The sequence below is a fragment of the Canis lupus genome, chromosome 36, assembly GCF_011100685.1.
Source record: "Canis lupus familiaris isolate Mischka breed German Shepherd chromosome 36, alternate assembly UU_Cfam_GSD_1.0, whole genome shotgun sequence".
Lineage (NCBI taxonomy): Eukaryota > Metazoa > Chordata > Mammalia > Carnivora > Canidae > Canis > Canis lupus.
This window is the reverse complement of record NC_049257.1, coordinates 14,074,796-14,100,519: the sequence shown is the minus strand read 5'-3', so window position 1 is coordinate 14,100,519 and position 25,724 is coordinate 14,074,796. Positions and strand designations below refer to the sequence as shown.

Genomic DNA, 25,724 nt, shown 5'->3' with positions numbered 1-25,724 from the left:
TACTTCCTCCACCATAAAAGATGTTAATGTTAATAATAGCAGCATTGTAAATGTTTTGAAAATAGTACCAAACATAGGATAGACCTTTACTTTGTCCTGTGAAATATTAAAAGTATTCCATGAATTTATGTTTTGAGATAAAGGCAGGTACGGAATGTCTGAACTTTAAGATGATGCTAGTTATTAATACCTAAATCATAGAATCACTGAAGGTTAGTGCTTTGATTGAATTTCTATGTAGTTATCCATGTCTCACGGCTGTGAACCCAACCGGTCGTGTTACAACATAGTATTCTTGGTCACAGGGCAGATGAGTGAGTGTATATGGAGATGAGTCAGCGCAAACACTGGTTTTAAACTGGGGGAAAACAGTTGCATCATTTTCTGATAGAAAGCATGCTGTGTGACTTGACAAAAACAATGTAAGCACAAATAGTACTAGATCCCTCATGTTCAAACATTTGTGTTGAAAATTCTTTTCTCTTGGGATAAAGTTCTCACTTTTCTCACGCTATTTTTTTTAAGATTTTATTTTATTATTAATATTACAGAGAAGAGAGCACAAGCAGAGGAACAGCAGAAGCAGAGGGAGAAGCAGACTCCCCACTGGGCAGGGAGCCCAATGCAGGGCTCAATCTCAGAACCCTGAGATCATGACCTGAGCCAAAGTCAGCCACTTAATCAACTGAGCCACCCAGGCACCCTATCTCATACTATTCTTTTCTGAGAAGTAATCAAGTGTGAGGTTTTGTTAGGCATTGTTCCTCCAACACATTTCATTGCCAGGTTGAAACAAACTAAATAACAACATGGAAGTTTTTGTCATTTTCTTTCCCGAAAGCTGCTGCGTGGCTTGGGTGATTTTATGACCATTGAGTAGGAGCACTGCATTGTGGACTGTTTTCAACATTCTAACTTGCACTGCTGCTGCTGCTGCTGCTGCTGTAGACACAAATGCTTTCTCTTCACAGGTACGAGAAAAATCTTGTGTTTGCCCAGCGTTGGGGAATTAGAAAAGGGATCGTGATGGGATTCTTTACTGGATTCATGTGGTGTCTCATCTTCCTCTGTTATGCATTGGCCTTCTGGTATGGCTCCAAACTTGTCTTAGAGGATGGAGAATATACAGCAGGAACCCTTGTCCAGGTACTTTGGTCTCAATGACCTATACATAACATTTCCTACTGGTATCTTGGAAAAGCCTACAGTTAAAGCATTTTGTTTATTCCTTTAGTGTCTGAGGGAGGAGAGCATCAATGACTTGACGGAGTCCATCTGCAGAAACAAGCAATACCTACACATTTTATAGTAAAGGAACACTGAGCATTTGAATTGATGAGGCCAGCGATTTAATGATTTCCAATTAACTGAAGATTTTATAGCTGTAAAACTATGATTTTCTGACTGAGTCCAAAAGATAATATGCTGTGAAAATATAAGGTAGTGAGCTCTCAGCTAAAAATTAACAGCTCATGTAATTAAGTTTAATAATAGTACAAGATATGTGCTAATGGACCTATTTGTGAAACATGATGAGGTACTAAAATACAAAACCAATAATATCCTCAACTGAACAGGTAATACAACCATATTTTATTGTTCACTTGTGCTATAGCCATGCTATCACGGATGCCATGACTACCTTAATTTTCAGTATTTTTTCAGTTGTTCTTTCAAGAATTATTGAGCATCTACTATATGCCAGACCCATACAAAGCACAGAGGATTCAATAATGAACAAAAGATATGTGATCTTTTCCTGATGCAATTTATAGTTTAGTGGAGGAAAAGAAACAATAATTAAACAACCACATCAATGCCTAATGACAGATGAAAACATGTGCTATAGAAGACAAGGAACATTAACAGTGAATTGCAGGGTAATCAGGTGTGGCCAGAGTCAGAGAAAGCTCTTTCTCTTGCTCATTAACCCAATGTCTTTCCTCCTTAGCTTACAGCTCCTCTCATTTAAGCTGGACTCTTGTCATTGTTCTCATTCTCAGCTGAATGGCCCCTCCCCAATAAGGCCTTCCATGCTCATTGAGTCTTTTATTCTCTTGTATGGCTTGCTGAACTTTTCCTTTAGAGCTCTTCAATGAAATTGAACATTTGGGTTTATTTACATTTGTTCCTACCCTTTCCTGTCCTCATACAGGAGGTGTGTGCCCGTTACATGAGGTCAGTGAGATAAAACAAGAAATACATGTTTCATTTGGCCTATTAATTATTTAATTAAATATATGAATTTTTAAAAGATTTTATCTATCTATCTATCTATCTATCTATCTATCTATCTATCTATCTATTGGAGAGTGCCTGTGTGTTAGCCAGAGGAGGGGAAGAGGGAAAGAGACAGAATCTCAAGCAGACTCTGTCCTCAGCACAGAGGGTGAAGCAGGGCTCAGTCTCTTGACCCTGAGATCATGACCTCAGATGAAATCAAGAGTCGGGTGCTTAACCAGACTGAGCCACCCAGGTGCCCTATAATTAATCATGTTAATATTAAAAGCACAGAGATAAGAAGCAGTTTCATATAAGATTCTTAAATAAAATATTTTGGCTCAAGATTCTAGGTGAGACAGCACCAATTAAACAATGAGAAATGCCAAAATCTGATATGCTAAAAATTTGCTAGCTGATAGCTTATAATTTGAAGTCTACTGCTTTAATATAAATACACTTGTAGGGAAAGTTGAATGGAATTTTATTTATTAATAGAGATGATTATCAGAGGTCAAACTATAGTCAATCTAAACTACTGACTTTATTTCATTAACAGTTAGAGAATACACTAAGAACAGCTTTTTAAAATTCAGTTCTTTGCAAGATAAACAACAGGCATCACTTGAACTTTGTTTTAAAAAATTAAGTATGATAAGACATGCTAAAGTGTCTTTTGAAACTATAGATGGAAAATGTTGCTATTATTGTAATTTAACCACTTTCTTAACAACTCTAATATAGCTGTGAACATTTGAAAAACCAGTGAAAATATTACAGATCTGAAACCTGACTATGAAGTCCCTTGTCTTTACTGATCTAATGGCTGTTAGGAACTTTCAACATTTAGTAGTTGACTTTAGTCCCAGCTGCTTATATCTGCTCATTCTGCAGAAAAAGATGCGCTGAGAAAAGACATTCTTCCTTTCATTCCATGCCTGCAAGGAGAGGACAGAGATGTGCACAAGTAACAGTTCAGAGGGAAAATGAATTGACAAATTGGAAGTCAAATAATACACAATTCCAATTGTAAATGCTGAATTTAAAAACCCTTTGATTACTCTCTCTAGCAGGAATCCGATTTTATGGTTCTGTTAAAAGATAAACTGAGGCATATTAAAACTTTTAGAAGATTTTTTAAAAAGATTTTATTTATTCATGAGAGACACAGAGAGAGAGTAGGAGATTTTTTTAAGCAAAAATAATTCCAATCAGGCAGCACCAAACCAGAAGTGATGAGAGGCCACTCTCTACCCACAGGAGCAGGGGAATTATTTTTATAGAGGAGAGGCAGAAGCAAAGCAAAAAGATTGTCTGATCTGTTCAGTTTAAGCAGTTACCTTGCCTGGGGGAGCGTGATTGACCATTCGTGATTGCTTTTCCTTAGGTTTTTTTTTTTTTATTTCTTAATGGAGGCATTTGCACTTAGATTTTGGTTTGCTCATAGAAGCTATTGAGGGGGATCCCTGGGTGGCGCAGCAGTTTGGCGCCTGCCTTTGGCCCAGGGCACGATCCTGGAGACCCGGGATCGAATCCCACATCGGGCTCCCAGTGCATGGAGCCTGCTTCTCCCTCTGCCTGTGTCTCTGCCTCTTTCTCTCTCTCTCTCTGTGACTATCATAAATAAATAAATAAATAAATAAAAAAAGAAGCTATTGAGGCAATAAATCAACCTCAGCCTAATGGCCTCCTCGTTTAACTAACTAGACACTCCTCAGCTTCAGGTGTCCACTCTTGTCTATGTATTCTGTAAATAATTAGGCTGAGAGAGTACTTAATATGTGCAGATGTGACATCCCGTGTGTCTCTAACATTTTAATCATCAATTATTAACCTTACCTCTTATTCCTAATGCCTTCCTGCAAGCCTCTGCTTACACCTTAAGAAATACGCCTTTGGGAAAATGAGAGATCTCCATTAACAGTATAACCATTGATTGTTCTTTCTCTTTCTCTCTCCTTTCCTCTGCTCCTTCATCTCTTTCTTTGTCTCACTCATGTGTGCAGGCACATTTTTGGTCATACTTCTGAGTAGCAAACTATGAAGTCTGAGTGTACATGAGCCGAGTTGAGTGTATTAATCCACTAAACTAATTAATAATTAGGTTAATCAAATATATATTTTTTGGTACACAAAATCATTATTGGCTGTATGGTAACTGAGCATATACGGTAAATGGTTCATGTAAATGACTGTGATTAGTATCACTTGCACACAGACTAAAAAACAAACTCTGTGATCTATTAGGAGAGAAGATGAAAGGGAATTGAAGAGTGCAGAAGGCTGCTCTTTCATGCTTGCCAGGTTTCAGGACTCAATAATAAAAAATAATATCAGGAATAAAGTAACATGTATAAGGTACCAAGCGCTCAGTGACATATTTCATGCAAATACTATATGTCATATCAAAATTTCATTCTGTATTGATGTCATTATACTACTAATTAAAAACAAAATGGAGCCATGAGGTTGAAAAATATGTGCTAAGAGGTTTGGAGTGGGATATAAACACACGTGACTGTGCCTCTTGGGTCTGACTCATTAACCACTGTTTTCCTGCCTCTGGATCCTGCTTCCAAGTACAGCACACCCATGGATAGATTGGTCCCCAGTGATCTCTTTTGCCTTTCTTCGTTCCACATTGCTGTCCAAGGGGCTAGTGTACAACGTTTGGGGTGGGAAATGATGGTCTGGGAATGGGTGCTAGCTTTTTTTTTTTTTTAAAGATTTTATTTATTTATTCATGAGAGATACAGAGAGAGAGACAGAGACATAGGCAGAGAGAGAAGCAGTCTCCTAAAAAAATAAAAAAAATTAAATTAAATTAAACTAAATTAAATTAAGAAAGAAGAAGCAGGATCGTTGCAGGAAGCCTGATGCAGGACTCGATCCCAGGACCTCGGGACCCTGACCTGAGCCAAAGGCAGGCACTCAACCACTAAGCCAGCCAGGTGCCCTGGGTGCTAGCTATTGTGATAATATTAGGTACATACTTCAGTCCTGTCTCACTCATTCTCCCGAAGTACCCTGAGGGAGACATTCGCAAAGCCAGGCTGAGCAGGGTTTGACTGCCAACCTCAGTTTAGGTCCCTCGTGATTCAATCTAGAATCTGGAGCAGAAGTCTGCAAACTATGGCCCTCCAGCCAAATCTAACTTGATGCCTGTTTTTGTGAATAAAGTTTTATTGGAACACAGCCACAACTATTTGTTCATTCTTGTCTCTGGCTGTTTTTATAGTATGTAGCAGAGTTGTGTAATTGCTTTGGAGCCCTTATGGCCTAAAAAATCTAAAATATCTATTATTGGCCCATTATAGAAAATGTTTGCTGATCCTTGATCTAGGACATGTGAAAGGTTTCCTTTGCTCAGGTGGTCTGATAAAGGTGGTCTTAACCCAACTTAGAGAAGTACTGTGCTGTCTATTCACCGTATCATTTCCTCGTGTGGAATCTTACTTCTTTCAGCATCATCACTATTATTTATGTGTCTAACACTGGATTAATCACCTTTCAACTAATCATTACATTTAATGCTCATAAAAGTCCCATGAGTTATATGCTTTTAGAACCCTTGTGTTACAGATAAAGAAATTTAGGGCTTGAGAGATGAAGTAATCTGACCATGGGAAGAACTACCTGCTGTAACTAAGGAAAAGGAACAAGAATGATGAAGAGAGAATATCCCACACATGGAGTGGGGAATTCAGGGAGAAGGCAAGAGGGGACTGTTGCACATCATCATGATATGTGGAATGCAGGTTACTGGAGAGGAAGGGAGGTAGCTGGGAGGCTCTGAGGAGTCTCGTGGTCCAGACACAAGACTGAAAGAAAGCAGGGAAGCCATTATAGACTAGGTTCATTTGACTGCCTGAAGAAGACTACATTCAGGCAGCAGCCAATCTTCAGCTCAGCAAGTAACTCTTGTCCCTGACAGAGGGTGCCCAATGAAACAACCTCCATGAGCTTCATGTGACTAGCATCCATTTGGTCAAAAGGAGTCTTTTGCTCCTCCAAAGGCACGTGACAATTTGCCCCATTGCCTCTTCCTTTATAAAGAGCACTGATAAACACAGAGTGCTATTTGGTAGGAACATCTGCTCATGCTCAAGTTGCCTTCCCCTAATTTAATGAAATGACAGGGTTGGTGAGATAAAGGACAGCTTCCTCAGCATTACACAGGGACCTGGCCATAGCAACCACATGTCATGAGCAGCAGAAGCCTATTTGCAGGACAGAATGTCAGTCAATAGCCTGGGTACAAATACTGCTCTACCACTTAATATATGTTGTAATGTAGGGTCAGTTAGGGAACCTCCATACACCTTGGTTTTTTCTTCTGTTGCATGGATTATATGAAGTAACACAGATAAAGAGCTTAGAAATATACCTTAGCAAAAGTAGTAGTAGTAGTAGTAGTAGTAGTTATCCAGTTATCCTAGTAATAGTCCACGAGTAGCAATAACACAGCAGTAGTAGCAAGCCTGTATTACAGGTACCAATCTCTAGGAAAATCAAGCTAATCATACTGTCTTTATTGAAGAAGGCTACATAAGGCTGTTTATATTACAAAGTGAATTATCCTATCACTACTCTAACTCACTTTGTGTCTATATGCTGCCTTGCTTAGACCTCTTACTCATTTCAAAATATGTTCTTCTTTGTAGAATAGTGTTCTACACTCTTGTAGTGTAGTGTTCTACACATAGGTGTTCAATTAAAAATAAATGTAATCTTTTAAACCATAATAATAGAAAAAATGGAGATACTTTACAGAGCCAAAACTATTCAGGTATTTCTAAAGAGCTATTTAGGTTTCAAACTCCCATGGAGGAATATTTCTGAGAAACATCTGAGCTCAAATGATAGCACTATTTACAAATTGACAAAAACACATGAAAACTGTGTTTATCTCTTTTCATTTCAGATTTTCCTCAGTATTCTATTAGGAGCTTTAAATCTTGGCAATGCATCTTCTTGTCTGGAAGCCTTTGCAACTGGGCGTGCAGCAGCCACCAGCATTTTTCACACAATAGACCGGGTATGTAAAAGCCAAAATAAAGGCCATGAGCAGATTGGGCGTGGGGAGAAAAATGAATTTCTGAGGAATTAAAAATTTAAAAATTAATATTTTAATATTAAAAAATATGAGGGAATACCACAATGCTCTTAATTCAGCAATACTTAATAAGGGTAGTCATGAGCCAGATCCCATACTGAGTTGGGACTACGGGAGTGAAATAGAGTGAATAAGGCCCTTGCTCTCCTATCATACTGGAAAATAGGCAAAAAAGAAGGAAGCACATTTATGGATCTAAAGGGTATTTTGCTTAGTGAAATAAGTCAGAGAGAGAAAGACAAATACCACATGATTTCACGTATATGGAGAATCCAAAAAACAAAGCAAATGGACAAACAAAATACTAGAAACAGACTCATAAATACAGGGAACAAACTGGTGGTTGCCAGAGAGGAGGAGGCTAGGGGCATGGAGTGAAGGGGATAAACTTCTAGTTGTAAAATAAATAAGCCACAGGGATGAAAAGTACAGCATAGAGAACATAGCCAATAATATTGTAATAACTTTGTGTGATGGCAGAAGGTAATTACACTTACCTTGGCCAGCATTTGGTAGTGTGTGTCATTGTTGGGTCACTATACTGTACACCTGAAACCCAACTTACTTCAGGGAAAAATGGAAGTTAAAAAAAGACATAAGTACACTCAAAGATGGGATAATGTTAGTACAATAAAGGAAATAAAATAGGGTGGTAACAGTTGGGGTGGGAGAAGGAGTCTTTAGGTGCCAGTAATGTCATCTCTGAGGAGGTAGTATATGCCCTGAGAAGCCCAGAAGAGTCAGCCAGGCACAGTGAGGTTTAGAGGAGGAGCAGCGCACGGGAAATGAGAGCAAGGAGGCTGTTCCTGCAAGAGATGCCCCCGGATTGGAAGAGGATTGATGAATCCGAGGACCTAAAATGAGGTCACTGTGTCTGAGCAGCGTGAATAGGAGCACAGAGGCTGGAGAGAGGAAAGGCCAGATCATGCAAGATTGTAAGGCCAAGTTCATAAGTTTGGATTATCTTCTAAACGTGACAGAAAGTCTCTACAAGCTCGTATAGGATTTTGGTAGCCTAGCTAGGATTTTCCTGGGTAATCTTCTGAAGCACATTGGAGGTCTAGCCAGAAAGTGAAAATCCAAGAATAGAAGGTGGAAGAAGGCAAGATGTTCTTCTCTGGAAGCCCTGGAAATCCAGAGGTGTTTCTTTAGTCCCCTAAATCTGAAGTATTTATGAAGCATATAACCTGCCCAGGGAAATTATTCATCACTTTGCTTTATATTTGAGAGTTTCACATATTGGAGTATAAACAGATTGTTGAAAACCACATAGACACATTGAGCTATCCAAATTCTACCTCATTCTTAGGGTTGTTATATGCTCAGATAAGATGGTGAGTCTAAAAGGCCTTTGAAACTATTACAAAAAACTAAGGCATTTAATAATTGCTTTATTATCTTTACTAGAAACCCAAAAGGAAGAAAGCAGATTACACTCTTGTGCCAAATAGAGATATGGTCATGAATTTCTTTCCCGAGTGTAGAAGGGGAATGAAGCTGACCCTGGAGTGTTCTGGTAGCAGGAGATGGCCCTCACTCTTTTCTGATTAACTAGAATGGTTAAATTCCAGATGAGGCTCACACTACTAACAACAGAGATGAAATTCAGCATAACAACTGAAAATTGGTAGTATTTGAGGGACCCATTTAAGACATTCAGTTAGTTTTAATCATCATTTATGATAGGTACTCAGTTGTAGAGTACTATTGGACCCAAGCTTGGCTGACTAGTTGTGTGGCCTTAGGAAAGATACTTAACCTCTCTGAGAGTTCTCATCTTCCTCATTTGAAGAATTGACCATATCACCTGTCTAGTTAGGTTATAGTGACAATTACATAAATGACAAAACCACATTAAAATACCTTGTGAATTGTCTTCTATGGGATCTCAATAATATAATAATATATAGTAATATGAATATATTATATACTAATATAATTGTAGATAAATACTGTATATTATATTATTATATTGTTATTATGTATTATATAATTAATATTATGTATTAATAATATAAATATATTATGTCATAGTAGTATATCAACAAATAGTAAAATTAAATTAACTAGATGTAATTAATGTGAAGTTATATATAAATTATATATTGACATTTCATATTGATAACTAATTATAAATTAATTATGTGTATATGTTTGATTACCTATTAATATATTATATATGTAATATAATATCCCAATACTATTAATATCTAGTAATATAATACTTCATATTAATATCTCAGTAACTGTTAGTATTATTACTATTATTGATTAATAGTTAATGTGGAAGCAACTTTGGTGTAGTGTTTTACCGAATTGTTTTTCTGTTTTATGAGTAAATTCAAATCAAGATGGACAATAAGTGCATATATATGTGTTGTTGCTGTATTCCTTTTGTATTCTGCTCCAGAAACCCATCATTGACTGCATGTCAGAGGATGGCTACAAGCTGGATCGAATTAAGGGTGAAATTGAATTCCATAATGTGACTTTCCACTATCCTTCCAGACCAGAGGTGAAGGTAAGAGTTCATTGTTTTCCCAGGAACAGCAGCATTTTTTCTTCTTTGACGATTCATATCCAGGGCCACAGATTAATCATTTTTCTAAAGCATGACAATTTCTAGGAAGAAGGATCAGAAGCATGTTCCTCTGGAAGTATCCTTAGGCATCATGTCATTTCACAGTCAACAAGTCACATTCCTTTACAGCAACAACACTGTGCAGATTCCTCTGGTGAGGACATTCAGGTTAGGTCAGGTGAAGGAGGATCCTCTGCTGAAGTGAGTGGCAGGGCCTGTCATTGTAAGTATAAGCTGAAAACAAACTACAAGGCAATCAGAACAATCAAGAAGTGCAGGTGTAGACGTCAGAACACTGCGTGGGCAGGGTACTTCTGGCAAAGAAAAGCTGGTGCCTTTGTAGTTTTTACTTCCTGTGTATAACTTCACAAAGGTCATTAGATCAGTCATGGGAGGAAAGGTAATCTTGTGACCTCATGCTCATGTGTTTTGTGCTACGTGATTGCCAGGGCACATGATGAAGAAAATTTAGTTTTCCTGCACCTACACAGCAAGTATCTTAAAAAAAAAAAAAAAAAAAAAAGATTTTATTTATTTATTCATGAGAGACACACAGAGAGAGGCAGAGACACAGGCGGAGGGAGAAGCAGGCTCCACGCAGGGAGCCTGATGTGCGACTCGATCTCAGATCACACCCTGGGCCAAAGGCAGGTGCTAAACTGCTGAGCCACCCAGGGGTCCCCCACAGCAAGTATCTTTAAAAGCAATGAACTCTCCGGGAAAATCAGGATCTGCTCTCCTTGAATAGCTTGACTTCGAAATGAGACTTTTTCCTAATTTTTTTTTTTTTGTTTGTTTATGATAGTCACACACACAGAGAGAGAGAGGCAGAGACACAGGCAGAGGGAGAAGCAGGCTCCATGCACTGGAAGCCCGACGTGGGATTCGATCCCGGGTCTCCAGGATCGCGCCCTGGGCCAAAGGCAGGCGCCAAACCACTGCACCACCCAGGGATCCCCTTTTTCCTAATTTTTAACAGAATACCTCTCTAGCCATCCTTTTTTAATAATATTTCTGTTACGGGAACTAAATCCTATGCAACTTAATTCTGATGCTACATACCTAAAATGTAGGTAAACACAGACATACACACACACAAACATACACACATACATTAGACATATATATATACTAAATTGCTGAAATATATCTTCTGTTACTGTTACATATCACATACATATGGAAACATTAAATGGAAACATTAAATGTCACAACATATGTTAAAGTGCCTTGTGAAAGATAAACCACTAGATAGTATTCACTCAGTAAAGATTTTTCAGTGGATGCTTAAAAACTTGCTTTATAATATCTATTCAGAACCAGCTCATACTAGCTGTTTCACAAATACCAGTTGAATGAAAATACATTTATTTCATTCTGGTTTTACCCTCTGTTCCCAACACCAGGAGTTTGTTTTAATAAGCTCTTATTTAGACCTGTGTGTGTTTAGCCCTGCTGGGTGCCACACTGTACTGGGCTGTAATGAGGAAAGGCACACAAAGTGCCTACCCACCCTAGGAGAAGATTACAGTCCAATATGGTCCAGTAGGTGAAGGTATATTTGCAAGCCTGACTCTCTAGTGTGAATTGAAAGATGTGAGATTTGTCACACGAAGGACCCCAAGCCCCCTTTACATGGTAAAGATAAAAATTACCACTGAATGGGTGAAAACATCCAACAGATGCTTATGAATTAGCTACTTATTCTTCCCTTTCTAGATCTACCAGCAGTTGGTCTCTACCGTTAACAATGCTTTAAATGTAACACACACCACAGATACTTGTTAGGGAAAGTTTTTCAGATAATATGTTTGCATGCAATACAAATGTACGATAGCTTAAAATTTATGGGATCCCTGGGTGGCATAGCGGTTTGGCGCCTGCCTTCGGCCCAGGGCGCGATCCTGGAGACCCGGGATCGAATCCCACATCGGGCTCCCGGTGCATGGAGCCTGCTTCTCCCTCTGCCTGTGTCTCTGCCTCTCTCTCTCTCTGTGACTATCATAAATAAATAAAAGAAAAAAAATATTAAAAAAAATTTATAAATTAGTTTATTGTTAATCCACAATCAGTAAATTAGTATTATATTTCTAACTTGATGGCTCCTGTTCCTTACCCAATTGGGACAATCTCCTTGAGGCATCCTAGTATATCAGAAATTATTTATTTATTTATTTATTTATTTATTTATTTATTTTTTTTCAGAAATGTTTTAAATGTAGATTCTGGAACAAGCTTTTATTTATTTTTTTTAAGATTTTTTTTTATTATTATTCATTTGAGAGAGACAGAGAGCACAAGCCAGGGTGGGGGAGGCAGAGGGAGAGAGAGAAATAGACTCCCCGCTGAGCTGGGAGCCCAATGTGGAGCTCAGTTCCAGGACCTGGAGATTATGACCTGAGCCGAAGGCAGACGCCCAACCATCTGAGCCACCCAGATGCCCCTGGAGCATACTTTTAAAAGTTGGCATGACTTATTTACAGTGTTACTACATATCATTTTATTTCTTGGACCCGCCATTGGTTTATTAATGAGTCATGTGCTAAATGGTCAAACCTCATCCTAGGCACTGTTTACTAACTTTCTGGTTATTGATGGATATGGATAGTTATGGTTTTGAGGGCATAAGTAAACACAAAGGTAGTATCTTCGCAAAGCATCCGAACTTACAAGTCTAATTGCTGACAATCCAAACAGTGTTCTGTTCTTTCCTCTACAGATTTTAAATAACCTCAGCATGGTCATTAAGTCAGGGGAGATGACAGCTGTGGTAGGATCCAGCGGATCTGGGAAGAGCACAGCCCTGCAGCTTATTCAGCGTTTCTATGACCCCAGTGAAGGCATGGTGTGTGTCTTCCAGAAACTTCTCTATACATGGGGATGGGAGAGTGCAAATGGAGATACCCTGGTCAAACACAAAGGCCTAGCACACACTGAGACTGTTCTGACCCTTGCAGAGTTGACTGAGTGATTTTTGACTGAGTTGATTGGACTGATTTCCTGCATGGTGGCCATGTTTAATGAATGACCAGCCTGTTCATTCAGTGATGTAACTAAATGTGCAGATACATTCAAAATGGTATTGCTGCCTCTTCAGTGAACTCATATTTCCATTTCCTTCTTTGTGTTATAACAAAATCATTCTTGTCTCTTGAAGTTTTCCAAATGCTAAGTATAGGAAAGGTTGCATGGCCAGAATGAACAGAGTGATTGATTACTGCTTCAAGAATTTAGATTTTGAAGATATCATGTAATTTCACAACCTGCTTGGTCTCTTTTTTTCCTTGTGTTTATTTGCCTATAAACATAGAAACTAAGAAAATAAATATACAAAATTGCCATTTGTTTATCACGTATGTCAAGTACTTTATGATAATGAGTACTTATTTCCAAAATGACCCCCAAGGTATATATGCTCATTTTATAAATAAGGAAGCAGAGTCACAAAGAGTGAGACTTGCCTCTGAATTGAACCCAGGTTTATTAGATGCCAAAAGCTCTGTTTTTTCTACACTCTCAATGTCATTCTTGTCAACTTCTCCTTGATCCCTTGAGATAGAATCATTTGACTATATATCAAGTGGCTTCAATGCAAAATGTTCTCTATGATGGATGCACTGTTACACTGATATGACAAACATAATGGAACTCTTCTTTGGGACACACATTTCATCCTCCGGGTATTCTTTATTACATACCAGCATAACGACACTCTGAATATATAAAAATCATGGTTTCCTGATGTAAGATTTTTGCTTTTTTTCTAATCGTAATTTTTGCTTATCCCACTTACAGTTTCAATTATTTTTGAACAGCAAAGTGCTATTTGATGAATCTGGCCAGAAAGTAAGAGTTACTGTAAAGCAGTGCATACAAGATAGGGATCATTTCTTATTTTCTCTGTAGCTTTTGAAGTCCATTTTAGGTCACAAGTCAAAAGATAATAAAAATATTCAAAGCATGGTGAATAACTGACTTGACTCTATTGAAGAATTAATTTCTTTTCCATTCCTGGGCCAATCATTTAAATTAAGTGACCTTTACGTTATTTGTATTTTTACAATGATTTATTTTATCACTATACTTGATTTCAACTATATATCGTCATTCCTATATAAAGACCTCTTTATAGGAGGAATTATTTCTGCTATAATCTTGTGGGTCTCTCTTATTTCTCCCCATAGTCAAGTACAACCTAACATTTTGATTCAGAACCCTGAAGGACTCCAAGAGATGTGATGTCATGCTTATGTTCTCTAGGTGACTTTGGACGGCCATGACATTCGCTCTCTTAATATTCAGTGGCTCAGAACTCAGATTGGGATAGTGGAGCAAGAGCCCGTTTTGTTCTCCACCACCATTGCAGAGAACATTCGCTACGGCAGAGAAGATGCAACGATGGAAGATATAGTTCGAGCTGCCAAGGCAGCCAACGCCTACAACTTCATCATGGACCTGCCAGAGGTACCCCTAGCCTCTCATCCCGGGGGGTGGGGGGGACCCAGAAGTTGTAAAAGGAAAAAAGAAAAAGTTACACAATACTATGCATTTCTTTTTCATTTGAATCCTAAATCATTAAATTCTTAATGCCATGTCAGGTTTCATTCCTGGAAAAGTACCATGAGTCTTCCTCTTTGCCTAAAAACATATTGTTGTTGATACTTTAAAAATCTACCAAACAGGAAAACTTTCTTTTAAAATCTCCCTTTGACATAGACACAATCTTCTTACTCCATCTGTTAAGCATTTGTCTAAGCAGTTGATAAATTTGTTATGTGGCAATGACTTACACAATGCTCATTTGATGCCTACCAATGTCATTTTTAAAAATTTTTCTTGTGCTTAGGCAGCTAATACTATGCTTAGACAGTTAATACCTCAGTACTCTATCTAACATATTCAAAAATTCCTCATTTATCTTCATTTTAAACAACAGTGACAACAAAAACCAACTCCATATTATTATACATATTTTATGGCCATTGGTCTGCTAGGTCAAAAAAGAGCTGTTATTACCACTTAGCATATCTATAGTGCTTACTACCTACCTACCAGACACTGTTCTAAGCACTTCACATCTCATTTAACCCTTACAGCCATCCTGTTGGCAGCTACTATTATTATTTCCATCTATAAAGAGAGAACTAAGGTTCTAAGAGGTCAAATAATTTGCTCAAGGCAGGAGAATCAAGGTTCACACCCAGATGGTCTGGCTCCAGAGTCCTTTCCTATTCAGCCTTCTAGATTACTTGTGTGAGTAGGATCAATGTTGTGAGCATAATATAGTCCAGTGATAAAGAGTATAAAGCTTTGAAATCAGACTGCCTCCACACAAATCCCAGTTTCTCCATTTGCAAGCTCTAGAAACTTGGGCAAGTCACTTTAGTCCTTTATATCCCAGCATTTCCTTAGTCATTGATTTAGGAGAACAGCAGCACCTACCTCATGGGGCATCTGTGAGGACTAATGAGGTAGTATGTGTAAAGAGCTCAACTTCCTACTTTATACATGGTAAATGCTCAACTCATGTTGGTTAATAATAAACAAGACAAGAGCTTGACACCATTGTGAGATTCCAATATAATGCTAGACATGAAAGATGCTCAGTAACTATTTGCTGTCAATGGTAATGATTGTTCAGCTAGTTTGATCTTTCATTTGCAAAATAGAGACAGCTTAAGTGTTGTGTTTTTCTGTGTTGCTTACCTAGAGAAAAGAGGGAAGATTTGATAGGTGCCTTAACCCTTTAAAATGGGTTTTCAGGGCCCTGATCAACTTTTAGTTTGGTGGAAACTTTTTTTTTTAAAGTAGGCTCCACACCCAGTGTGGTGCCCATCACAGACCTTGAATTCAGGACCCTGAGATTAAGATCTGAGCGGAGATCAAGAGTCAGATGCTCAACCAACTGAACCACTCAGGTGCCTCTACCTTGGTGTAAACATTTTATTCGAAGTTGAGCTGGGGAGAGACATACAGCCCAGTGAATCTGGGAATAAAAGAATAAATCAGTTTCTTTTTTTTTTTTTTAAGATTTTATTTATTTGGCAGAGAGAGAGAGAGAAAACGCATAAGGTGGGGGAGCAGCAAAGGGAGAGGGACAAGCAGATCCTCTGCTAAGCAGGGAGCTTGACATGGGGTTCCATCTTAGGACCCTGAGATCATGACCTGAGCTGAAGGCAAACGCTTAACAGACTGAGCCACCAGGTGCCCCAAGAATAAAGTGATTATCTTACACACAAATATTGATCAGACAGTAACATGTTTCAGGAAAGGGTATTTCTTTCAGTGAAAGTTGGGCCTGTAAAAATTCATGCTTGAGAAGGAAACTAGAAAGGATCTTGTAATGATTACTGCCAGGAGCCACCAAGTTGTTCCTCTTCATTACCGGTGTCACCTTCTTCCTAGCAATTTGACACTCTTGTTGGAGAAGGAGGAGGCCAGATGAGTGGTGGCCAGAAACAAAGAGTAGCCATTGCCAGAGCCCTTGTCCGAAACCCCAAGATCCTGCTTTTGGACATGGCCACCTCAGCACTGGACAATGAGAGTGAAGCCATGGTACAAGAGGCACTGAGTAAGGTTTGTTGAAAAGCTGAGATCCTTTTACAAGACCATGTGGAGATGTGTTGTAGGAAAGGCAGCTCACTGAGAGAGGAGGGAGAGGGAAAAGGGAGGGATGGAGAGGGAGGGAGAGAGAAGGCCTGTGTGGGTCAGCGTATCCAATGTGACTGTTTAGAAAATCCTGACTGACTAGAATGTTCTTCACAGTCGAATAGAAGTCAGTAAGGTTTGTTTCCAAAAGCTACAAATGCAAAATTTTTAATCTTATTAAATCTTGTTAAACTTATAATATGTGATTTCAAAAATTCCCATTTTGTTTTTAGCTATTGATTGATAGCTAGCAACTGGACCAATGTATGGAGTGTTTGTGGCCTTGATAAAGTGTGCTGGTCTTTGCTAATGTCTGCAGAGCGCATTTGAGGGTTTTCCAAGGACCAAGGTTCTGACTCACTTATGGATTCTGAGACCATCCAAAGGTCAACGTCAGCTCTGTCTTGCTGTTTGGCTAACGGTGCACTGTACATTCTTGCAGATTCAGCAGGGACATACGATCATTTCGGTTGCTCATCGCCTGTCCACAGTCAGAGCTGCAGATGTCATTATTGGTTTTGAACACGGCACAGCAGTGGAAAGAGGCAGCCATGAGGAACTGTTGGAAAGGAAAGGAGTTTACTTCACTCTGGTGACTTTGCAGAGTCAAGGCGAGCCGACTGCTAATGCAGAAGGCATAAGGGGCAAGTGCCTTTCCCTTTACATTTGTACACTCTATAAAGCATTATGTTTGTTAACTCTAATAGTTTCATGGATTTCTATGCATTTTAGTATACACTGTCTTATTTGTTCTCCCAAAAGTCCTTGAAGGCATCATATAGAAAGAACAGAAGCTCATGAGGTTCCATTACTTGATCAAGTCAAAGAGCTAAAACCCAGGTTTTGTGTGGAAGACAATTTTAATTTCACCTCCCTAATTCCCTGCCCCCTACTTTGCAAATAGGAGAGCCTTCCTAGAGTGTCTTGCACACAGTGGGACCTGTGTTCTTACTGACCGAGTAAATTAATCAATGACTAAAAACCGTGATGCTTATTTTCATTAAAGAGAGATACTTCAGTCCCTAGTGCTTCCTTTTTTTTTTTAAGTCTGAATTTTCAGATTTAGTAACTTATCCCAACCTACATTAATCAACCACTCCAAGGGATCCCTGGGTGGGGCAGCGGTTTGGCGCCTGCCTTTGGCCCAGGGCGCGATCTTGGAGACCCGGGATCGAATCCCACGTCGGGCTCCCGGTGCATGGAGCCTGCTTCTCCCTCTGCCTGTGTCTCTGCCTCTCTCTCTCTCTGTGACTATCATAAATAAATAAAAATTTAAAAAAAATTAAAAAAAAAATCAACCATTCCAAGCTTTCTCTACCATATCATATCTCGATTTCTAAACTCCACTGGGTAAAACTACTGCATATATTTAATACATGTGATTTATTCTGAAAAGTTTTTTTTTTATTTGGTGAATCTACCATAGAAATGTTCTCCAGTGGGCTTCCCTTGAGTTTTTTATGATTCATGCTATCAGATATCTATTTGTTGGAGATAACACCTAGGGTATCACACAGTTCAAGAGAGTCAATCCTACTGAGTATTTTTAAGTTTGTTTGTTTGTTTAAGTAATCTCTCTGCTCAGTGTAGGACTGGAACTCATGACCCTGAGACCAAGAGTTGTGTGTTCTTTGGAATGAGCCAGCCAGGCACTTCCTACTGAGTATTTTGAAATTTTTTTGTTAGAAGGTGTTGGATAGGTGCTAAGTTTTACTTGTCACAATGAAGTTAATAAAATGTTTTAGCACCAGATATAGTAATGATAGGCCAGGCAAGCACAGTAAGTAGTTTTACTTTGACATGGTTCTCCTTATTGTATACACTAAGGAATTGTTGATGTCGTATTAAATAGGAGAAGAAGAAACTGATGGGGTCTCACTTGACAATGAACAGACCTTTTGCAGAGGGAGCTACCAGTCTAGTTTAAGGTAAGCTGAAGCCATCGGACAGATTTTAAGGTTTTTAAATATTCTTAGGAGCCCTCTGCACCTATGATCCTCAGACAATATCTCAGTCAGCGGAGCCTTGAGCGTAGTCATGTCATATGAACATGCAAATGAGTCCTTGGTTGCTAGGTTGACATTTCTGTCTCCAATTCATGGGGATTTTTTTGCTTAACTTTGACTTCTTATCTTACTGTGGGTAGGGTCATGATAGAGGTGCTTTACAATCAAAATGTTGTCCATTGAACTGAGAAAGGGTATTTAAAAAATCTGTTTGGTCTTGTCCACTATATCTAACCATGTATAAAGCACTGTTGTACATGGAGGTCAAGTTCATGACTTTAAGTACATTTTTTCACCTACTGAGCTACAATTGAATTACAAATATTCCCGCTTCCAGAGTGACCCAAAGGAATTCAAATCATTTCTTAACTAGATAAAATAAAAAATGTATTTTTTTAGCATTTGAAAAGAATTTCCTTAAACCCCAGCTATTTATTTATTTTTAATAAATAATGAATGAATGAATATTGGATGAATATAGGGGTATTGATCTTCAAACATATTTTTGGAATATGCTATTAGCAAGACTGTAAGTTTTAGTCTTTTGTCTTGACTTAAAAGTTTCAGTAAAGTAGTTCTTTTAATGTTAAAAGTCACATATTAAGAAGAATTCTGCCCAAAATCTTTGTTTTTATTCATGAAAGATTTTTTTTCCCCCTAAGTTAGGAGGCTGTTCGTAAACAATGGGTGACAGCAGATTTCCTTACTGTTGCCTTTACCATTTCTAGAATATTTAATTCAAGGCTGTACTCTGAGCAAAGGCTCAGTTATAAGACTTGCTTTTTCAAGGGAGTTTATTGCTTATTGAAAACTGGTTTAAAGAGGCCTAAAATAAAACATGTAGGTAACAGCTCCAAGTAATTCAAACACAGATTTATTTTTAATATTTAAAGAATCACATATGGAAAGAGGAAATGATGTATTTCATGGCCATGTCAACAAGAGAATAAATATTTTCTTAACTTTTCAATTGAACACGATTCTACTTGTTCTAAGTAGTTTACTTCCAGTTTATTGTTAGGACCAAATAACCATTTTTAATATAAACATTTCCTATTTGGCTATTAGTTCTCAAAAATTCTACATTTTGGTGAGTAGGTTGAGAAATCCAGACATACAATCTACACCCAGAAAGTAGCTATTAACCTCCTGCAGAGAAAGATTTTTAAGTTTGAGTAAGAAAGTCTGTTAAAAATATCTCATTGTGTATGCTGACAGATTTTTTTTTGCTAAAAGATGACTACATGAAATGTTAATTTGTATCTTATTTCCTTGGCTTTGGTCTTTCTGACAGCTCAGTTTTTCTTTAGTAATATATTTTAGATTCGAGAACAATTTAATGGATAAGAGTAACTAATTTCCTGAATAATAATGTTTAGAAAGAGAGAGAGAGACAAAGTGGGAGAGATATTTAGCCCCCAAATTAGCTGTTTTTATTTGTGGCAATAAGTGGTAGGCAGCTTCTGAGAAAGGGACTGGCCAACTTTTTCAATTTCTAAAAAGGCCTGCAATAGAACTTTAACCCTGGTGTTTAGGGTGGACCAGAGGGAGCCGGCAGGTAGGCCCATGATTTCGGTGGGACAGCCTATGCTAGACAGGTGGAGTGGCCTGCAAAATAGGGAACGAGAGAGAGACTTAAGAAATACAAGATTAAGCTAGTAGAAATCAGAAGGAACAAGGATATATGTTTTGCCATGCTCAAAACTGGGAGGATGTCAACCATATTTCCTTTTCCGCATACTCTACCATGGTTTCCAGTGCTCTGGGCTTCTCTGTAGGCCCATGACCTTGCATCTCAGCCCTACCATGCACTCCACTCTGTCCAGTTGACACATGCCTGTTCTTCATGCATTTTGAAGAAGACTGCTTGACCAGTTAAGTAACCCAAAGAAGTGACTCTATTACTGAAGAGTCTCAGACCAGGTAGGAGGGAGTTGGGGTGTCCCAGAGAGCAGTTTGGTAGGAGGAAGGCAGGGTGAGGAGTGGTTTCAGGTCTGACCATAATGAGATTTGGCAAGAGTGTGAATGTGCAAGGGCAGGAAGAGGTTAGACTTGAGATACATGCCCCTGTTGAACCTGGGTGACTAAGAGGGTGGCAGTGCCACTAACAGGACCTGGGAACAGAATGATGAAGGTGGTGTGTTAGAGCCTTCTCAAGAAGGCCAGATGAGCGTGTATAATAGGCAAGCACCACCTGATGTTTGTCTTCATCTACCTTCACCTGGATACAAATGAGGGAGAGAGATCATGGATGGGTCTCTCTTTCCACTTTCTTACTTTAGATTAGGTGCTTTGATAATGTACACACCCTCCTCTCAAGTCTTCAGCATTGCACCTATCCCTTAAGACTCCATTTGCAGGGCAGCCCTGGTGGCGCAGTAGTTTGGCACCACCTGCAGCCCAGGGTGTGATCCTGGAGATCGAGTCCCATGTCAGGCTCTATCCAGGGAGCCTGCTTCTCCCTCCGCCTGTGTCTCTGCCTCTCTCTCTCTCTCTGTGTGTCTCTCATGAATAAATAAATAAAATCTTTTTTTAAAAAAGAGACTCCACTTACAGATGACCGAAAACTTAACTCAACCGGCTCTCACTTTTAAAGGGAGAGAATCAGCTTACCTAACCAAGCTGTCCAAGGATGGCTTGGCTTCAGGCAAGGCTGGAGCTTCAACCAGGTGTCTAACATACATGCAGTTTCTCTTCCTTTCTCAGCTCTGCTTTTCCCCCCTTTCATTTTGCTTCATTTCTCAGGCTTCTTTCCTTAAAGATCTTGACATTATTCATTAAGGGTCTTGACATAATAATGCTGCCTCCTTTGATGTTTAACCTAGAGGCGAGTAGGAGTCTCCTTCTCAGAAATCTCAGGAAAGAAACCAAAACCAACTGAACCAATCTCTTCTTCTATCTGCGCTGTACTAAGTATATGGACTAAGGAACCATGTTCTCTCCTGTCTCCATGCTTCTATCTATACTGTTCTCTCCACCAGAAATGCTTTTCTTGCAAAAACCCAAGTCCTACCGTAGCCACCTCTTCCAAGACCCTTTCATGGAAACACCTGCCATGTATTTTTTTTCCTTTAAATTTTCATACTTTCTATTCAAACCTGCTTTAGAGCAATTGCTGCGTTCTTTCTTCCATCAGAGTGGGGTACATGTTTTGCTCTTCTGTAAGATTTGAAACTCCTTGAGGGAAGAGGCTGATTGACCAGTCTCTGTAATCCCACAGCACCAGGCGTTGGTCTGCATGTTGTACATGTCCAACAAGCCTCTGTTAAATGAATGAATGAATGAATGAACACATCACATAAATTTTATTTCAATAAGGTATTTGTTAACTATGTAAATTTTAAGGGCAGTACATAACCTAAAGAAAATCTCACCAGGGACCCTATTTTCTTCCTACTAGCTTATTTATATCCAGGTGACCTTGCACTACAGTAAACATCAGGTATAACTAGAGAGAAACAGGTATCAAGATTACAACCTATAACCAAAAGGGAGGTAAAGGCAGTGGGCCATTGCTATGATAGCAATTAATATACCATATGGATATGGAATGGATTTGAATCTTGGACTTTTTTTTTTTTTTTGTAGACTGGTAGGACAGCTTTCTTCTCCTTCTCTCCCTCCCTCCTTGAACACATTCTGAATCAGAGGGTTAGCTTGGGGCCCAGAGTATCCAATTTAATTAGCAATGCCACAAGAATAGTTCTGTGGAACCTAACCAGGAAGCTCCCATACCTGGTTACTATGTGACCTACCAACCATTTCTGTTTATTGGACACTTGTGACTTAGCTGAAACACCAGTTAAGTCCTGTTCCAACCTGCCCATAATCTACAGACTCTTTCATTCTTTCTGTTTATTTGCAGAGCTTCACTCCGACAACGCTCCAAGTCTCAGCTTTCTTACCTGGCACATGAACCTCCACTAGCTGTTGTAGATCATAAGTCTACTTATGAAGAAGACAGAAAGGTCAGGCACCAGTCGCTCTTGGGGATTGGAGGCAGTCTTTCCTGGGGACTACTGTATGACATTTAAACCTGAGAAAATGAGTCTGCAAGGCATCCAGTAATGTTAATTAAGTCAGATTAAATGGGAGAACCCATGAGGACCTGATGAAAACTCTAAATTCTACAAAATATGTTAAAAGAAATGCAGATTAGTTAATAACGTTAAGAACATCTAGTAACTGAAACTGGACTATAATGGTTAATCAGTAGTTTTTAGGTGAACCATTGAACAGACACAGGCAAATAATATGTACTTAGGTTATTTGATCATGTGTGTATAATTTTAAAAGCTTTTAAGAAAACAATTTCTTGAAAACAATTTCTCTCAAATTTTTAAATCTCCTCCTTAAATTATAATAACCTTGGCAAGTGTTTATTCAACAAAGGTATCTGAAAAAGTTAGCTCTTATGCAAGTTATCACAATTTTTGAAAGGATAGAAACAAATTAAGTTTTATGGACAGTTGTTTACTTCACATAGTTTTACCATAATTTTTTAAAGATACATCTAAAATAACACTATTCATGTTAATATAATTCAAAAACTACAGAAACGAAAGTGATAGGAGAGGAATCAACAGATACAGCAATATTTCTTCTTCCTAAGGAGGCAGGTCCTCAAAGCTGTTGTGTACACTCTACTTCCCCTAAGATGCCCCTCCTCAAAGCCTTTCTTAAAGTCTGCACTTCATTCTTCAGCCCAAGAGTGTCACTTTTAGTCCCCCACTACTCTTCATTTGAAACTTTTCATGACAGCTTTCTTATTGAGTCTCGTTTGGGGTCATGTTGTCTTATTCTCTTACTAAATAATAAGCTTCTTAAAGTTAGTGACTATATATTATTTATGTTTGTATCACCTCGGGCACTTAAGTAAGTGCCCTATACCTATTAGGATATTGGGAGATTTTAAAAGAGGATGAAAAATTGAATTTCCACAATTAGATAAAGCCCAAATCACAAGATTTATCAAAGCAACTCAGTCAGAGGATATCTCAATTATGAGCACATCCATTAGGCACGATGACATTTTAAACTGTCCTTAAAATTTTTTTAATGAGAATCCTTTTGGAAGTAATTATAAACCTTTGTTCACAGTGACAAATGTGGAATAAAGTACATCCTCCTTATGATCTTGTGACTATGACAGAAGGATTATTAAGGCTCTCTCTTGGTTCTAGTACATTAGGAATGAATAAATGTCTCCATATTCAATAGAGTTGGTTTAAATAAATTTCACGGAGAAACACTTTTTCTCAGGAGCAGCAGGATGAATCACAGAGAGAGGAAACATATTTAGCAAGCATGATTGCTTACTGCATCTTGCCATTAAGGATTCAACTCTTCTTCTAGACCTAGAGATAGATACTTAATTTACGTACATGGTGCTGCCACTAATAATGACAAGATGCCTCCTATAAGGAGTCTGGTAAAGCTCCAAGGGACAAAGAACCACATTGAAATTTCAAATGTAACAGTGCCAATCATATTTGACTTTTGCCTTTTTTATGTTTTTTTTTTCTAGTTTCTGTAACTATTTGGCAACAAAAGCAAGAGAAAAAGAAAGAAAGAAAGAAAGAAAGAAAGAAAGAAAGAAAGAAAGAAAGAAAGAAGAAAGAAAGAAAAAGAAAGAAGAAAGAAAAAGGAAGGAAGGAAGGAAGGAAGGAAGGAAGGAAGGAAGGAAGGAAGGAAGGAAGGGAAGGAAGGAAGGAAAAGAAAATCTGATTCTGCTGTTGCTGTTGAAACTGGCAGGTAGCCCAGCACAGCAGCAGAGATCAGATTCCTGGAGATCTGGAAATCAGATTCCCACAGGGTTCTCATGATGCTGAGGAAACTCAGAAGGGAACCGTTTAAGATGAAAACTAAATCAAACATAAAGAGTAGTTTTAGAGAAATAAAAATGCTTCATATGATAGTCTACTTATCTAAAGTCTTGTAAATTAGAATGGAGTAATTAAACCCGATTGAATGTAAACCAGTGTAATGTTTAAAAGATACCATTTTATATTCTCTCTCCAGTTAAGAGAGAAAAAGGAAGAGAGGGAAAAAATAACAGGGAAGCCGGTGTGATCTTGCTCAAACTCCAAGAAAATAAGATCTTATGCTTATATTAATGCTGCTCATTTGTATGGTAACAATATGAGAGTTTTAAATTTTTATTTATTTTTAAAAAGATTTTATTTGACAGAGGGAGAGAGTGTGAGCAAGCACAAGCAGGGGGAGCAGAGGGAGAGGGAGAAGTAGGCTCCCTGTTGAGCAGGGAGCCAGACATGGGGCTTGATCCCAGGGCCCCAGGATCATGACATGAGCCAAAGGCAGCTTGTTAACTGACTGAGCAACACAGGTGCTCTGATATTAGAGTTTTTAAGATTTAAATTAATAACTTTTTTATTTAAAAAAATTTTTTAAGATTTTATTTATTTATTTGAGGAGGGGGAAGGGGCAGAGGGAGAAGGAGAGAGAATCCTCAAGCAGACTCCGTACTGAGCACAGAGCCCAATGTCGGGTTTTATCCTAGGACCCTGAGATCATGACCTGAGCCAAAATCAAGAGTTGAATGCTCAAATGACTGAGCCACCCACGTGCCCCAACTCATTTTCTAAACAAACAAACAAACAAACAAACAAACAAAAACAGTGGAATTAGGGTCGATACCATTTAATTTATGAAATTTCTAATCCCAAGTAATATTTTAAAGCACTTTAAATATATGGGATATTCTAATCCCAAGTAGATTTTAAAGCATTTTAAAAGTTAACTGAATTCCACAAGCCTAAACACTGGCAAAATCCTTTCTTTTTCTCATTCTATGGAGGAGTTCTAACCACAATCTGTTATTTGGGAAGTGTTCTTCTACTGCAATGCAAAAAGTTTACTTATGTAAAGGAATTATCTCCACCTTGTGGTCTCTCAGAATTTTGACTGAGCATATAGAAGAGATGGTTGCATGAGAAGCTTGTCCTTCCATATGCTAAGTGGGGTTACTGGAATCCCGGTCTCCTAGTTATCTGGGAACAGAACTAAGACTGCAGTTTCTTTCTTCCCACTCCCCAGGCTGTGCTTTGGGCTTCCAGAAGTGGAATCAGATCTTAGTTATAAGGCTGATAAAATTCAGTGGAAGATGAGGGGAAACCTGTCAGTCTCTGGTATC

General features: G+C 38.5%; 1 protein-coding gene across 1 annotated transcript in view; it reads left to right on the top strand.

Moving 5' to 3' along the window:
* Positions 1–25,724, top strand: part of ABCB11 (ATP binding cassette subfamily B member 11) — a 76,890-nt gene that overhangs the window by 25,234 nt on the left and 25,932 nt on the right. Inside the window, 9 exon segments of the mRNA NM_001143932.1 lie at positions 972–1,146; positions 7,145–7,258; positions 9,747–9,857; positions 12,637–12,762; positions 14,178–14,381; positions 16,323–16,493; positions 17,008–17,209; positions 18,418–18,493; positions 22,437–22,539. Of these exon segments, the coding sequence (NP_001137404.1) occupies positions 972–1,146; positions 7,145–7,258; positions 9,747–9,857; positions 12,637–12,762; positions 14,178–14,381; positions 16,323–16,493; positions 17,008–17,209; positions 18,418–18,493; positions 22,437–22,539 (1,282 nt within the window).